Source organism: Salminus brasiliensis, chromosome 9 (genome assembly GCF_030463535.1).
Source record: "Salminus brasiliensis chromosome 9, fSalBra1.hap2, whole genome shotgun sequence".
NCBI lineage: Eukaryota > Metazoa > Chordata > Actinopteri > Characiformes > Bryconidae > Salminus > Salminus brasiliensis.
In genome coordinates, this window is record NC_132886.1 from 14,796,990 (window position 1) to 14,814,862 (window position 17,873).

General features: G+C 42.5%; 1 protein-coding gene across 1 annotated transcript; it reads right to left on the bottom strand.

Annotated features, from left to right (window-relative positions):
* Positions 1-1,467: 1,467 nt before the first annotated feature.
* Positions 1,468-17,859, bottom strand: ntn5 (netrin 5). Its single transcript, XM_072688052.1, has 8 exons — positions 17,838-17,859; positions 8,519-9,939; positions 8,152-8,340; positions 5,280-5,429; positions 2,796-2,849; positions 2,401-2,481; positions 1,707-2,279; positions 1,468-1,664 (listed from the first exon to the last, which is right to left on the bottom strand). Exons 2-8 carry the CDS (start codon positions 9,924-9,926, stop codon positions 1,468-1,470), a joined length of 2,652 nt encoding a protein of 883 aa, XP_072544153.1. The 5' UTR covers positions 9,927-9,939; positions 17,838-17,859.
* Between the last annotated feature and the right edge of the window lie 14 nt (positions 17,860-17,873).

Sequence of the window (17,873 nt, forward strand, 5' to 3'; positions counted from 1 at the left end):
AGAAGAATTTCATACAAACCGTGAATCAATGTGAAATTTCTAACAGCTCTTTTCTGCACACATTTTTTATGGTAGAACCTAGGTTAATCCATTTAGTGCCTTTCCTTATTGTCCTTGGTTACAAACACTAAAGCAGCACTTTCTAGAGTCATGGCATTTCACAGTGAATGAGCACCTGCAAACAAGGAGCCATTTTAATTGGAGAAGGTTGTTAGCCATGCAGGTGATTGAGGTCAGTTCTCTGGGCCACACCAAATTCTTAGAGAGAGTGTTCTTAGAGAAAGTGTTTCTGGATTCAGAATTTTCTTTTTACTGTGAAAACACCAAAAATGTCCTATTTTTTAACCAATGTGAGGTAGACTTGCTTGTGTGCTTTAAATCATTGTCTTGGTGCATGACCCAACTCTGCATCAGCTCAAGCTTCAGCTCACAGACAGATGACCTGGCATTCTTTTAAAGACCTTTCTGATAGAGAGCAGAATTCGTAGCTCTCTCAGTGGTAGCAATGTCCACACTTGAAAAGCACTGCTAGGTTTTCACCAGCATTTTATCTTTTTTTAGCATGTAGAATCAGGTTGGGTCCCTTAGTTGCTTTTTTAGGTTTTGATTTAAGATGTAATGTTATTCAGTGTACACAAATTTAGGAATTCATACGAGGGCAAACAGCACCCAGCACTCTATTTTGAAACCTGTGTTTTTTCCTGTCCTGTAGGTTTGGGATAGTAATGTTTTTTTCTCTGGAGCACCAGGAGGAGAACACAACAGTATTATTCTGCCCACTATGAAGCCAGAATAAATATAGAAATAATAATTGATATGTACATTATTTCATAATATATACACTACATGGACAAAAGTTCTTGGACACCTGCTCATGTATTGTTTCTTCCGAAATCAAGGGTACTGACAAAAGTTTATCTAGCTTTTGTTGGAGTAAGGATTTGTGAGGATTTGATTTCATTCAGCAACTAGTGCATTGGTGAGGTCAGGATGTTGGTTGATCACCACCCCACTTCATCCCCAACTCTCCAACTCATCCCAAAAGTATTAGATGGAGCACCATCATTTCAGAAAACACACAGCTCAATGCTGGGGGCTTTATACACCCCTAGCCTATGCCTGGCATAAGCAATACTTACATTGCCAATACTTTACAGGGGCTTCGCTGAAGGACAAGCTGTGTGTGTATGCATTTGCACATCTGTGTCAGTAGCTGAACACATTCATTAGAAGGGGTGTCAACAAACATTTTGACATATAGTGTAGATTATGAAAATGTATTGATACTGTACTGCACTTCTAACTTAATACAATCAGGTAAGTGGGCTGTTAAATAGACATTCTGCAGTAAAAGCCTTAAATCTTCAACACAAAGCTTTTAGATGTATGCATGTTCTAGCTCGCATTTGGAACCATACTACAGATATGTTTTACCCACTACATAACTGCCCATGATTTAAGAGCTGTTTAGTTCCCTCTCTCTGTTTCTGCTGAACTCTCTTCTTTCTGTTCATACATGGCAGAGGGCCCTGGTGACCATGTTGGGCAAGCTGTCGGGGTGTGAAGATACTGATGCATATCTGGTGGACTTGTTTTTTCAGGAGCCTCAGATGCTTTATTTTGGGATTCCTGTAAGGAATTCTGGGTATCTTGTAGTGACAACTCTGCGTGGAATCCGTCACCGTGTAGAACATTTTGAACAGAACGTTCTCTAGGTTCACTAAGACGTCCTTCCATCATGTCATAAGTGTGTGTGGTGTCCTCATGTGTGCCAGGAGTATTATTGTCTGAGTGAGTGGGGACCGTTTCTTCAGGCTCTGCCGACGGTTTGTGGTGAATGTGTGGCAAAGGATACAGCTTGGACTGCAGTTGCTGAATATGAGGTGGTATGTATTCCTCATGTGCGTGTAGGTGAGACTGTGCTCGTGTTGTAGAGTTTGTATTTGGAGGGCACTTCCCTCTGCTGTCCTGCCCACGAAATCCCCTTAATTTGGGACTCCAGTGTTCTCTCCACTGCAGGGCCATCGTGGAGCGATCGGCAACCAGGCGCTTTTCTCCCGGGGCCCAACTTCTCCTGTTTTCCTCTGCACCAATTAGGAGGAAGGTCCTGCCTACTTGAAGGGCAGGGCAGCCGCAGCCCAGGTCACGATCAGGAACCCAAACGGCTTGAAGGCCTCTCCGAACCTGTGATGACCCAACACGGAACACTGACTGCACCCACATGGAGAACTGCCACCAGGGGCCAGAGCGTTCCTTAGCTCTAACCTGGACCTTCAGAACTGATAAAGAGAAAGAGACATTGCAGTCAGGATGGTGTTCCAATGATAGCTAGACCCTACAGCATATTTTTTATTATGGACAATGGACATATTATTCTTTGTGGACAATGAATTTACTCACCATAGTCTTTGAGGCAGAAGGTCTCTAGGTTCATTCTGACTTTGACTTGAGAAGGCTGGCAGTAGGAGACACATTCCTCACCTGAGATATGTGAAGATGAAAGACAGATGAGGATGATACAGAAAAATGAGACAGAAATGGAGAGGAAGAGAGTGAAAGGACAGGGAAGGATGTTAAAGCTAATCACCTACGATCAGATGATGATCCGTGGAAATGAATATTTGAGAAATCCAGTTATAATAACGACTATAAGACTCCACAAGGTGGCAGTAGTTCACCAAAAATCAAACATCTTCAAGAAGCAGTGGCTGAACAAACTGACAACTCACTGAACTGTTTGTGCTTATAGGCTTCTTACATGGTTTCTGTCAATTACAGTTTTAACATGACCTCACCTCTGCTGTACTGTGGCTGGTAAACTGGGGTTGGTGGAGCAACCTCCGGGATGCCTGAGGTGGAAGAGAAAGAGAGAGAGAATGAGTGACAAGTTTATTTGTGTGCCTTTGAGTTTGTCTTTCCCCTTTCGCACACCTCTACTATGTGTGCTCTCTAATCCCAGTTGTGGCTCATTAGTGCATACTGATCGTGAGTGTCTTCGCATGATGCCAGAATGAGGAGATGTGTGTGCAATGTGTGTGGTTTCCCCCCTTGACCCTCAGTGCATGTGGAATGCTTATGCCATTGACCAGTGTATGCTTGTCAATATGTGTGTGTGTGTGTGTGTGTGTGTATGTGTGTATCCAGATGCTCTCTACACGTGTGGTCCTTCAGTCCTTCAGAGTTCAGTGCGGGAGTTCTCTCTGTCCATGTTCCTTACTCACACACATACAGTTTGGCCAAGAAAGGTCTGCACCGGGCCTGCCATATATTACCCCAGCGTCCTGCCCGTTCACCCACGTCTCTGACACAACTGGGGCAGTGACATCTTATCCCCCTTCCCCCCCTCATCTGTAGCCTCCTCAAACTGCACATGCATCAAGTCACTACGCTCGCTACTCCACACCCTAAACTTTATAAGGATGTGTATGAAGCCATTATAGAAGTGCAGCTACCATACCCTTCGTTCATTTATGACCCCTTCACCTCTGGGACCACAGACTTTGCTTCTAGCAGCAACCAGGGCCTTGTAAAAAGAATAGCACGTATTGCTTCGCTTCTGCTGTTCTGTACCAGAAATGTTCTGCACACTTATAGACGGCTGGCCGTGTTATGCAAAATAAAGACCCCCCACTGGTTCTCTGGGTGTCACGCTAATAATACAGCCCAGCTCAGTTTCCCAGTGATGAACGACGAGGGCATTTCCTGCTGGTGAGAAGGGGAGAACGCTGCTCTTGCTATAAATAACCCAGCCAAGTTGAGCTCCGGTAAAACAACAAACAAGTCCATCTTTCACTGAGCCCTTACCCACGAAGAATTATGCGGGTGCCATGGCTTGAGCGAGTCCGCCAGGTCTAGCGAGGGGTGCAACAGGTGTCTCACGCATGCAGGGCCTAGAGTTGAAAGCATTGCCGGCTCACAAGCTCTGGTTGGAATTAAAACTAAGTGATACACATGGATTAACACGAGAAGACCCACAATGGTGAGAATAAAGCATTGGAAAAACCAGCAAAGCCTGATTAGCGGGCGAACAGGATCTGGACACCCAAAGTACAAATAAAAAAATGAGACCAAGAACAGTCAGTGTCAGTATTTTTACCATCACCTTGGGTATACAACCGGTGACCTTCCGGTCCCGAGCTTGCTTCTCTAATATGTAGCCCACAGCTGCTGATAGTCCTTTTATACATACTTTCTGGCAGCATAATTGTCCCCTCATGGTGGTAAAAAAGGCACCATCATGAGCAGGGCAATTATGCTACAAGAAATTATGCAGTTATGCAATTATGAAATTAGACATAATTTCAAAGCATTAAACTCCTATGGAGTTTAAAGATGACTTCTTGAGTCAAGGCTTTGCAGCAATTAGCTCTGTTGTTCTTGGCACTGTTGTTACTAAATTGCATCACATATCTGCGGAAGGTTTGGGACTGGAATGACTGATCTGTTTCTCAACATCTTGAATGGCTGGAGACCACTGAGCATGGAGACCGTCAGCTTACCTAACACTTGACTGCTAAACTGTAACAACTGACAGTATTCTATGACAGACTCACTAACCAAAGACCTGGTTTCATGACCATCTTCTTATCTTGAGAAAGCCAGAGCTCCAGCTTGTGTTCACAAGAGAGGTTGCTGGACCTTTGTCTTAATTGAACTAACCAGTGATTAGCAGCCTTATCATCAGGTTTGTCTACAGATTATCCACAGAAATCCTGTGTGTAGACTATGGAGAGTACGGTTCTACAGACAAATTCACATCTTTATCATGCATTCTGTGTTCCTTCATGTAAAGTCTTATCTGTGAGTCAACTTCAAAAAGAGGAAGGCATACTGAATAGTGATAAACAATAGAGAACAAATTTTCTCTATCTGGTGAGATCATAATTTGTGGATAACGTCTAATGTGTCTGGTTGTATCTGTGATTAAGCACTCAGCTGGTGCCTGGTTTGGGAATAAGAGAACCTAGGAGGGAACTATTAGGTAGACTTCTTCCATCTTCAGATATTTGTCTGCTAATTCAGTCATTCAGAGCTTTTGGGACATGAGGGTAAACTCAGTTAGGTGAAGGATTAAGGGACCTTTGCATCTTCTACTCTGAGGTACCTGTCAGAGCACAAGGCTAAGAGAGAGGAATACTTTTTATTTTTTTACTGTACTCATATATACAAAGACAGTAGCACAGATGTGTGTGGGTACATGTTTTTTTTTTATAATCAGTGAAATACAACAAAGATGTACAAAGATCATAGATCATCTAACGGGTATTAGTGGTACTCACGAATGCAAGGTCGGAGAGGTGAGCGGCCTTGTTTGTATCCTGGAGCACAGCGGTTACACCTCTGGCCCATCACCCCCTCCCTGCACAGACACTGGCCTGTAGCTTGGTTACACCAATGTCCCACTGCTCCCAGTGGATGACACTGACAGGCTAAAGGAGACAGTAGAAAGACAGGATGCTTTGGTAGATAGTACAAGAAGTAAAAATAAAAAGACTAAAACATGTATGTTTTACCCCTGGTGAAAAACAAGAAGAGTAGAGAAAAGCACAGAAGATAATTGTGTAAAAGTATTCAGAAGACAAGAGCTCAGAAGAGAAGAGAACAGGAGCATAGAAAAGTTCAGAAGAGAACAGAAGAGAGAAGCTCAGAAGAGCTCAAAAGAAAGAGTGTATAGATAAGCTCAGAAGAGGGAAGAACAGGAGAAGAGTAGAGAAGAGCGTAGAAGAGAAGAATAGAGAAGAGCTTAAAAGAGAAGAGAACAAAAGAGTAGAGAAGAGCTCAGTAGAGAAGAGAACGAAAGAGTAGAGAAGAGGTTAGAAGATGAGAGAACAGAAGAGTAGAGAAGAGATTAGAAGATGAGAGAACAGAAGAGTAGAGAAGAGCTAAGAGGAAGAGAGAACAAATTAGTTTAGAAGAGAGGAGTAGAGAAAAAAGAAGAGAACAGAATAAAAGAGAACAGCTCAGTAGGGAGAGTACAGTAGAGTAGAGAAGAGCTACAGAAGACTAGAGAAAAGAAGAGCTCAGAACAGAAAAGAGACAAGCTCAGAAAAGTAGAGAAGAGCTCTGAAGAAAAGAGAACAGAAGATTAGAGAAAAGAAGACCTCAGAAAAGAAGAGCTAAGGACAGAGATAGAGAGGCAAGCTCAGAAGAGAACAGTAGAGAAGAGAACAGTAGGGAGAGTACAGTAGAGAAGAGCTCAGAAGAAGCGAAAAGAAGACTAGAGAAAAAAAGAGCTCAGAGGGGAAGAGCTCTGAACAGAAAAGAGACAAGCTCAGAAAAGTAGAGAAGAGCTCAGAAGAGAAGCGCTTAGGACAGGGAGAGGCAAGCTCAGAAGAGAAAAGTAGAGATAAGCACTGAAGAAGAGAGAACAGTAGCCTAGAGAAAAGAAGAGCTCAGAAGAGAAGAGCTCATAATAGAAAAGAGACAAGAGAGTCCATGAAGTTTAAATGTAAACTGGAGGAAAAGAGTAAGGTAAACACGCCTAGAGGAAGGAGGGACAAAAGAGGATATAAAAGGTAACTGTTAGTATCACTTTGAGTGCTGTTGACCCCTGTACAACTTTTTCCCCTTGAAACCCAATGACGTGGCAAAGAGCAAACAGCAGACATAACTGTGCAGCTCTGTTTCGCCTCAGCCCGTGCTCATTCAAACAAACTCCAGCAGCTTTGCAAACATTTAAACACTTTCCAATATTCTGGCCAGTCTCAACATTAACAAAATGTAAATCTACCTGATTCTGCATTTATTAAATATTTTTATCACGTTAAGTTCAAATATTTAGGTGTTTGCTCTTACAATCTGAAATTCATTTGTGTAGGTGTTATAGATTTCTAAGCCTTTCATATATGACTTCCACAATAAATTATGTGTAAACATACTGGAGCATGACACAAACGTGCCTGCACATGAAGGCCGCACACAGACAGTGTGAACCTGGAGTTATATTAGGATTGAAAGTTCCTATAAGCACGCCGCGGTCATGACAGCAAAGGCCAAATGTCAGAACACATTCCAGCACTTGCAGTGTAGCCATAACATAGACACATTCTCTCAGCCTTTCCCTAATTTATACATGCAAGCACTTACACCAGCACCCAGCACACTCAAACAACAAGACAGCTAAAAAGTACCCTGTTCGTCAACTGTGACACATTTCTGAAGGCTAAGTGATGTGTGGTGAAAGTAGGGGTGTTTCTGTGCTACACATTAATACTATAAGGTATAGACTTTATACTCATATTTATAGAGTGGGTAGCTCCTCCTATTCTGTTTTACATTGCATTGTGAGACAACAGTGTCCATCTAAACCATACTTCATATAAAAAAAAGGTTTTGTATGTGCACCTTGAATTTTGCCTTTTTATTAATGTGACACTTTTATCTATGGGTGATTTCATTGGGAGTTCTTTTTTCTCTTAATGTTTAAATTATTTCAAGATAACCTTAAAAATGCTTAAAACCAAAATACTCAATGATGGCCAAGACTGACCAATAGAATTATTTTGCAACTGGCAATTCCAAGGGTTTTTCTTTTTTCTATATTCACTAGAGCTCTCTGCTGTTCCCCATATTGACTAAAAAACAGTTACTGATGCTAAAGTAGAAACCTCTCATTGCCATCACCAGGTGTCATTATCATCACAATCCATTTTGTGTTGGTAATGATGTGCTGCAATAATGATAATTCTCCCCTCTTTCAGCAAAAACCCCCTATGCCCTAACACTACTCAACAGCAAATATAAGAAGCTCTTTAAATACAAATAAATACTTTTTCATCAGAAACCTACTCATGATCAGAAGGAACCCCGTCAATCTTTGTTTCAATGGATACAACATAAACAAGCACAAGCTTTAAATAATTCCTTACAGAACTCCTTGGCTGTTGCGGTAATGACAGTAATTGTGGGGATGGTAATTTGTTGTTAAAAATATGCAAAAGTTAAACAAGCCCAAAGTAACAAAATATTAATGGTAAGCATTTTTAAAAATGGAAATCGTGATTTTTTGGGCTTATTTTTTGGTGGTAAAATAAGTAATAGTTATTTATTTTGTGATGAATACCTTGGGGGCATAAAAAAAGATCCTCTTAAGGAATCATCCCCCCCCCCCCCCCCCCCCACACACACACACACACAAAGACAAAAACTGACGTTGGCAGGCCTTGCGGTGGCTGAGAGGCTTGCTGTGGTCACGCGTGTATCCATTCTGACAGAACTGGCAGTGGCGTCCGGCTGTGTGGTGCCTGCACTTCAAACACACTCCTCCGCTGACCCGCCCGGACTGCTGAAACACCTCCATACTAAACCGGCACTTCGTTGTGTGGCCGTTACACTCACATGCTGTAAGAGAGGAAGACAGAAGGACTAGTGAGTAAATAGGCAAGATGAGAAAAAGACAAGTATGGCTTGGTAATACTTGATATGCTCCATGCTAACACATGGATGGAACACTATTTAAACAGACACAAGATAATGCACACAAAGACTCACGTACACACAACACATAGTCATAACTCACGGACGCACGGGTGTGCCTGGGTGGGTGTGGCCCGTTGCCATGGGCGATCGTAATAGAATGGCTTACAAACATCACAATCAAGTCCTGCAGTGTGATGCTCACACTGGCACACTGCCTGACCCTGGTCGTCACGACGACAGCGGGAGGCATGTCCATTACATTTGCACCTGCCGCCCACCTGGATGTCAGATAGAGCGAGAGGGAGTCTGGGTGGAGCTGAGAGCGCGGATGGAGAGAGGTGGTGTGAGGCCTTGTTCCTAAATCTGGAACGTGACCTTTCACTTCTGGCATTATTCCTTCTCCTCCTCAGCTCCCTGCCTTTAGAGCCCCGCCCCCGCCCTTCCACTGTCCAATCGCACCCACCATCCTGGCATGGCTTCCAGTTGGGTGCGTCTTTCTTGCGACTTCGCCCTTTGCCTCTGCCTTCCTGAGTCTCTGTCTGCTTGCGGGTCACGTTGTGTCCCCTTTCTTGTAAGGAGCTCTTGTTGCGATTTCTCTTCAGTGATTTTTCAGTTTTGCCCTCTTTCCTGCGCCGCTTTGTTTCTGTACTCTTGCCCTCGGGGTCTGTCTCTTCCACCCTCAAAACATTGTCGCCTCTTACTTTCTCACCTTGAGTCCCACCTTCATCCTGTGACCCCAGCTTCCATGTCCGAGACCCATTCATCTCATCTGGCTTTTGTTTCTGCTGCACTGTTGTATCTTGTGATTGGTGGAACACTATCCTAATGTGAGTGGCAGTCACCCAGTCCTGGAGCCCAGGACTATATTCAAAATCAGCTGAAGAGGGGCGTCCATCCAGGGTGGAAAAGGCCAAAACCACTCCCCCACGGTGTTTCTGCAAGGGTCTCGGATCTGAACATAGAGACTCCGTCTCCTGGTGCCTTGTCAGAGCAACAGACTGCGAGGGAAGGCCGAATTTGCCCATGCAGTCACTGGAATAGAACTGTAGGGGACGCCAGCTGCGTCCATAGTCCATAGACTTTAGGATGGAGATGGAGAATGGATTGGCAGGCTCAGCCTGTTGGCAAAACTGCAAGCTTACATATGTGACCTCAAATCGTCTGCCAAGGGGCACAGTAAAGGTCCAGTCACCAGCAGCTGAATCTTCAGAAGCTGTCCAGCAGGTCAGGTTATGGGGATTATGGAGGTCCGTCAGCGTAGTGATGTTCCTTTCAGTCCCTTGCAGCAAATCCTCAGCACGGACGGGAACCCCATAGGCAGCGTTGATGAAATCAGACAGACAGTGGCGTGGACGCCCATCCAGGTGGTAGCAGGGGTCATGGGGAGATGTCCACCGAAGAGGGGATTGAGAAAAAGGAGGAGAGAGAAGGGAATGGGGAAAAAAACTGAGAAGAAGTGGAAAGAGGAGAGAGAGGAATGGGGAGGGAGGGGAGCAATATTGGAACATGATGTCATCAGGCCTGCAAGAGAAGAAAAAAAAGAAGAAAGGAGAGATTCAATTTAATCTAGAAAGAAAAAGGAGGTCAAAGCAAAACAGGAAACGATACAGATGGATTTATCTGACACATGAATGAAGCCAACAAAAGACAGAGAGCTTTATGATATCCATTTTCAATGGCCACACCACATGTGCCCCAATTGAAACCATCCCTGCTCATGCCACTGGCTTCAAGGGATGGAAGTCAACCATTTTACAGCAATAACTCCAGCCAATCAGTGACCAATCTGTCAGCAGGGGGGCTCCCTCTGTCTGTTCTGCGTCACGGCAGCCAGACTAATGCAACCCTTTAATACATATTCAACTCGACATCTCAGGACGCAGATCCCATGAAGAAGGTATGAGGGCAAACGAGTGTGTGAACATGGAAGCAGATTCTGTGAAGGATGACAAAAAGCATGAGGAACAGCTGGCCCACTATCCCAACCCAACACCATTTATCAAGTTTATAGTCATCCTCCCAGTACTGATCCAAACCTGCAAAGTGCATGAGGGGCAAGATCAGGGAGCAGGAGGCGAAGGAGCGAGAGAGAGAACTTGAACAAGAAAATAGAAAAGAGATGTAAACCGTGAATCAGGACTCAATTATGTAGAGAGAAAGAACAGGGGAATTGTTTTTTCACAGCATATTAGAAGGTTGTGCAATGCCCTTTCCTGTTTCCTGTTAACCCTTAGAAAACCATAGAAAATTATAAACATTTACAGACAAAATTATATGTAATTACAGAATTGTGTTCTTGTTCAGGCATAACATTAAATTGTATTATAGAGTTCCCCCTTATGCTGCCAAAACAGCTCAGACCCATATCTGGCAGCAAGATGTTAGCAGCAGATTCTGTAAGTCCAGTAAGTAGCGAGGTGGGGCCTCAATGTACCACCTTTGGTAAGTACTAACCACTGCACACAGAGAACATGCCTGAGACCTGCTTTCCCAAGATCAGACGTTTTGGAAATGTTCTGACCCAGTCATCTAGCCATCATAATTTGGCCCATGTCATACTGACCCCGTTTACACCTGGTCACTTCATGTGACTAGTATCTGGATTGTATCCTGTACACTCGGTAGCCAAATGCTTCTCCAGTTAGTAAGACTGAAACCCAATCACTGTGTGTGACAAAATTTGCAAATTTCCAGTTGAGTGGCAATTATTACTGGTATTTCAGTTGTACTGTGAGAGGTTTTGTTGTCCATTGCTTCTTGAAGAGACTGATGTGTTTACACTGCTATAACATGTGGCTCAAATGTTCCTCAGACTTCCTCCTGAAGTGGTTTGAGTAATCAGATTTGTACCAGGCTTAAATGTGTCTTGGGTGTATTTACACTTGCATTTTCTGGCTTGGCCTTATCTAGAAATAATCCATGTGTAAACAGGTCTCAGATTATTCTGCTTTAAATACATCAACTTCGAGAACTGACTGTTTACTTGCTGCCTAATATGTATATCTCCCTTGACAGATGCCACTGTAACTGTAACCACTGTGAAATAACCAATGTTTTTTTTTAATTCAACTATTAGTGGTTTTAATGTTATGGATGATTGGTATATATAAATATATATCCACAACTTTAACTTTTGTCATTTAGAAAATATGTCCTCTGCTACTCGAGAACATTAATATGGTATTGATTACATGTTTGACGTTTTTTCACACACCGTCTCTGCGTTGCTACTGGGGGACGAACAAAATCCAAGAAGAGGTGAGAACATAGAAGATGGGCAGCTGTCTTCAGGGAGCAGGGGGAGGAGGGCAGAGAGTCTGAGATTAGATGAGAAAACTAAGTGGCAGATTTACTGATTGAATGTGAGAAATGCATGCTGACCTGGAAGTCGCATTGTAGCACATAAAGTAGAACAGAGTGCAACTATTCCTCAGCCAAATGTGAACAGCTCTCCTCCTCCTTCCTTCCGAGACTCTATTTTTTATTTATTTATATGTCAAGAACTTGACACCCAGGATGGTTGCAAAATCTCAACCCGCAGACATGACAAACAATGACCCCCTTATCCATTAACATCATGATATACTACTTTGTCAGCTTACAGCTTTAAGAGTCTGTTAGACTGGCAGATGTGCCAATGAGCAACCTCATGCCCTGCAGGCCCGTTGTGCAAAGTTCGCTCACAGTCATTAGCTCGGCAACATCCTTTACCGTCAGTTCAGTTATTATCTGATTTCTGATTAATTCAATTATCCAGACCAGTATGTTTTGATTTTTCAAAGCAGTGCAAGTCAAATCCCTGTTTGGTACTTCCTCGGTAGGAAGCCTATTTGTAATCAGCAAGGTCTATCTCTCCATGTATCACCTGCCCCTTTCGTTCTAGGACTATTCCTAAGTGCTGATGATTGATGATGTCCTAACAAGCGTTTGACATTGACAGCAGAGTCAGCAGGGCTGCATAAACCGGCCCGGTTGGAGAGAGGGGCTCTGGGAGGGTAGCCACTGTGCTCAATTAGCTCACTGCCTGAAATCCGAGCAACCCTGGGGGCAAAGGAGCAACACCGAGGGGGAGAAGGGGGAAAAAAGCCAAGCCATTTCATGCATTCTCTCACTCTATCTGATTTCTGTATAACTTCTCATTTCACACTCTCTTAAAAATGAAACACTTTCTAAAAAACGCCATCAATACCGGTCCCTGAACTGTCGTTGCAAGCGTCCCACAGCACTCTCTAGGACACACTCAGGTGTCAGGCAGTCTGCCCCTCATTCCAGGCATGTTGTGACTTGTCCCAGGGGAAAACATGAGTGAATACGATCCAACACTCATCCACATTAATTGATCGTTTGATTAATTGGGCTCTTGCATTTCAACATGGTGTCTTCGTATCAGGCTGGGTGAGAGATTGAGTTAGGTCTGTGAAGAGCTGCTGGCAGTGGCCAAGAGGAACAGCAAAAAAATGTGGAGAGTGGGGTTACACAGCCGTCGCATAACTGCACTTGTGTCTGGTTTATTTACAATGAGATTTTTTTTATTGAGCACAGCTCATTACATGCAGCCTACTTCATTCAATGGACTGATGATCTTGCAGGGGTTCCGACATTGCCCCTGCCCAGTCAGTAGATCTCACCTGATCTTCATTCCAGCGAGACAGATACAGTTTCCACAATTTATCCTGTGCTTTCCATAAATTCACACTCCATGCCTGGCAGAAGATGTTAGAAGTAGAACATGATCCACTTCAGCTCAAGCTGACTTTGAAGGTGATAGGCCACAGGCCACAATAAGTTAACAGGGAGCCAAGGAGGAATTGGCACAATCATTTCATTTAGGTTAAGGTATGCAGACCTTAGCAACAAGGCATAACAGGCATAACTTATGTAAATTCAGATTATTATTAATTACAACAACAACCACAATAATAATAATAATAATAATAATAATAATAATAATAATAATAATAATAGTGTTACATTTGATCAGGGTGTTTTTCTTAACCAAATATTGTGAGATTGTAGAATGACCTGGAATAAAAAGTGTTCCCTTCCTGTAAAGTTGCAATTTTGAAGATACAAGACTGTTGCATATATATATATATATATATATATATATATATATATATATATATATATATATATAGTGATAGAGTTTATGCCCCCAGTTTCCTCCTGAACCTGTTGAACCGCCATACAGGCCATCATAAGTCAATCAATCACCCGTTATTTTTAGAGGTTCTCTTTTAGTTTTCGTTTATTCATATAAACAAATATCAAATGCACTGTCCAGTTGATGACACAATATGGAAAACATACTGAACCCTATAGCTCTACGTATTTGTATATATGGCGTTTTTATTTATTTGCAAACGTTTGCCTGAACTTTTTTAGTGAACTTTTACTCTGGGGTTCTCTGCCAACTTCTTCAGTGCAATCCTGCACACCTCTCACCTGTGACCCTCTAACTCTACCTACAGAGAAATAAGGGACAAAAGGAATCGCCTTTGAAAACTGTACTAACTCACTGTAATTCCACCCAACTGCGAAAGCAATTTCCTTTGGTTGCTGTTTTTAATGAATCTCTGTCTGATGTTTACTTTGCTAAATGAAAACACGTGGCCGTTCACACGACAGCGTGGCTCGCACTGCTCATGAAAAAACAGCCAAACAGCCAAAACACACTTCGGAAATATTCCAGATAAATTGGACCAAGATAGCGACGGAAGGCTTAAATCGCCCTCGATGGGAAGCTAAATCATCATCTCACACACAGGTCCGTTTGTATGTCTTGTCTTTAGTTATAAGTAGTTATAAGTACATAAAATAATCAAGCTCTAATTTTAACCCTGGCCTTAAGTTAAGTTCCAGACTAAAGTCTGTTTTAAATAAAACGTTTTTCCCACGACCTCAAACTGATTCTGTTATTCTGTTATCCTAGAGGTGCCATGACGACACACACACACACACACACACAGCTGCCAGTAACACCTTTGGCAGTTTTTAATTGCTCTCTTTTGATTGCCATTGGAATTACTCGGTCCGCGGCAATAGAAACAGCGCATGCGCAACGCGTCAACGTTAGACGTGTTCGACGTGTTCACTGACGGTAGTGCCTCGCACGGTCTATCAAAGGGTTCCTGTCTGTCATGCACAGACACACATGCACCTCTGGCGGAGTGCTCCGGCGCTGCCAAAGTCATCCAATACACACCACATTTAAGCTCAGCAGCCCAGAGCTGATTGTAATTAGGAGCCCGTGTGCGTCATGTGCAGGATTCAGGCCTGAAGTGATGTGCTGTTTTTAACAGGCCTCCCTGTCCAGACAGGAGACCCATAAATCTGCAACCTGCAAATAGACCCTTATATTTTGAACATCCTACTTGAGACAGTGCCCTAATCTCCATGTACTGCAACACACACACACACACACACACACACACACACACACACACACACACACACACAGACAGAGCTACAGGCAGAGGTGGGCAGTAACAGGTGACTTTCCCTGTTATGTGAACTCAAGCAGGTCTAATATTTGTACAGGGTTTTTCTAGTTTACTGAAATGTATTTATATACGTTTCTGTTACGTCGCCTCACCAATTGAAATGCTTCACTTTGGAGTTTTAGATGTTTCTTGGAGAATAGCAGTACACTTACACAGCAACCCCCCCCCCCCCCTTAAATCAACACTGCAATAAACAATTGTTCATTTCCTACATTATGAGTGTTACATTTCCACATTGTGTTAAATCAGTGTTGTTAAATGCTAACACTGGGTGTTAAAGCAACCCTGTGTGTGTTAACATTTTAACATCATGAGTGTTAGACACTGTGAGTGTTACATTTTAATATTATAAGGTTTAACAGAGAGTTATAGAGTGCTAAATGTTCATTTTTCAACACTGACTTTTTGCTGTATAGGTTTCTAGGTTCTTATACTGTTCTTATAGACTGTTTCACTTACAATTTTAAGGGACATTTTTAAATATTTTTTTTTAGGCTATATTTCAAAGCAACACTACTTTTACTCATATATTTAAACTACGTGTCCCGACCCTGCCTGTTAGACTGAAGGCAGCATTTAATGACAGCCAGTGACAAACTGTAACAGAGACCCCCTGAGTTATGCCCTGTTCATGAGTTTAACAAAGCAGACAGTAGAGGCCTGATCGAGGAATCCTTCATATCTGAAGGAGAAACCATATGTCCATATGTAGAAGAGAGAGAGAGAGAGAGAGAGAGAGAGAGAGAGAGAGAGACTGCTCTGCACTAGTCTGTTCACTCTAGAAGTGAGGTTTCTCTGGGAGGTTTTGCCTCAGTGTCAGTGCTGGAAAACAGATGCACATGAACTCGCTTCCTTCAGAAATGCCAAGCACAATATCCCCCTCAGAAATTAGCGTTAGCTGTCAGAAAGTGGAGTTAAAGGAACATGTGTGAGCTGCGAGCTGCAGCCCTAATAACACTCTGCTGAGGGCGGACTCATTTGTCAAAAGACCTCACATCCAAAAGCCCAAATCACTCGTTCTTCCAAACACGACCACACAATCAGACACGTGATCGATGCCCCACCGGCGCTCTCAGACGTCTTCTTTCGTCGATATAGTGCTGGGCTGGCCTGAGCCGGGGTCCTGCTGCACCGTCATAATGATCCTTTAATGAAAAAGTCTGTTTTATGGATCTATAATCACAACCAGTCCTATTAATCAGCTGCTCTGACATGTGTCCCCGTGTTAGAGGCCACAAAACACGCTCTCAGGACGGAGAACGGAAATGAGAGTTTTCTAAGTGAATAAGGGCTCTGCAGCTGGCCCACCTACCTGCCCGACCACAGCCTCCAAACACAGCGCTTTAAACAGGAGACAGTGATCTGTTAAAAATCACCAGAGCAAATATTACAATTTCAGATCCACATCAGATAAAACACAAAGCAATGATTTGGGAGAATTATTTAACGTCTTTGAAGTCTTTATTTTCTGACACTAAATTGTTCACTTGAATTCCTGCCAGACTCATATATTAAAACTAACTGCCCAGTGCGAGTGTTTTAATAACGGGGCTATTTCATGGTTACGCGAGCGATAAGGTTTCAGAGAAACGGCCCCGCATCATCTGAGAGTTATTTCTGTCACATTTCGTAAAAACAACTTTCCCAAGATGTCTCTAGATTTCAACTCCGGTCATTAAACAGACAAATGGACTTTAAATAACCGCAATATCCAGTGTTTGTGCTCTAATATCCCGCTTCATTTAACACGAATTACGCCTCGAATATTTGGCTCTGTTTGCCGGTTACGGGTTCAACATGTTCCCCTTGCAGCGGGATTACCCTCAGAACAAACCCACCCTGTCATCCTGTAGCGAAACAGTTTCTAATACTTTTTATTTTGCTTTTGGAGTTGATATTAGGCCTAATTTATTTTACTATTACCATTTACTAAGTGTCGCTTTAGGTTTAGCGGGCTGCTACAACTAAAACTACATAGTAAACCTGCGTAACAACAACAACAACAACAACATCAATAATAATAATAATAATAATAATAATAATAATAATAATAATAGATTATTTAATGGATTGCATAAAACAACTGAAAAAAAAACAACCCAGCGTTGAGTAAAAAATTGTAAACCAGTGTTGAGTAAAAAAGAGCCCGTATTTGGCTTTTTATAATAACCAGAACAATAATTAGCCATTTAACCCAGGCTGGGTTTCAACGCAGTATTTTAGTAGTGTATTATTATTATTATTATTATTATTATTATTATTATTATTCATGTTGTTTTAAAAACTAAAATATATAAAAATGTTCGCAGGTAAATATTTATTTCCTATTTATTTTTGTTATGTATTTACTGTGCAGTTTCCCACCTGTTCAGATCTGCACGGCTGCAATGACAAATACATTTTCAATAGGGATGATGAGTAAATAAATTTGGGTAATATTGATTGTGCATTTTTATTTATTATAGATTTATCTACACTATCTAACACGATAATATTACCTATATTTATGCCAAATATCTTATCTGTTTTAATAACGAACTTCTCTCTGTGCTCTAATGAGTTCAGATTCACGCCTGGATTATTCAACAGCCTGGATGTAGCTGTTGTCTTTATGAGCTATAAATCAGCTGTGGTTTTTACCAGAGTGATTTCTCGCCTACGGGCAAAAATTACCTCACTGCACTTAGAGGAGAGCTCGCTGCTCTCTTATTAATCCACCACCTTTTTCAAAAGAATCATATTTAAACCATCAACACACACACACACACACACACACACACACACAGCTAGAAAGCGTGGATTTTAAAGCCATCGATTCCTTTCTAAATCCTAAAGTCCTCAACTTTGCCGAGTGTGTAGAGCCCTGCAGCACACCACGCTGATGAAGGACAGAAAAGGCTCGCGCGGAGCTCTCACCATGTGCGGGTCAGTGCGCGCGCCGCTCCGCCTGCG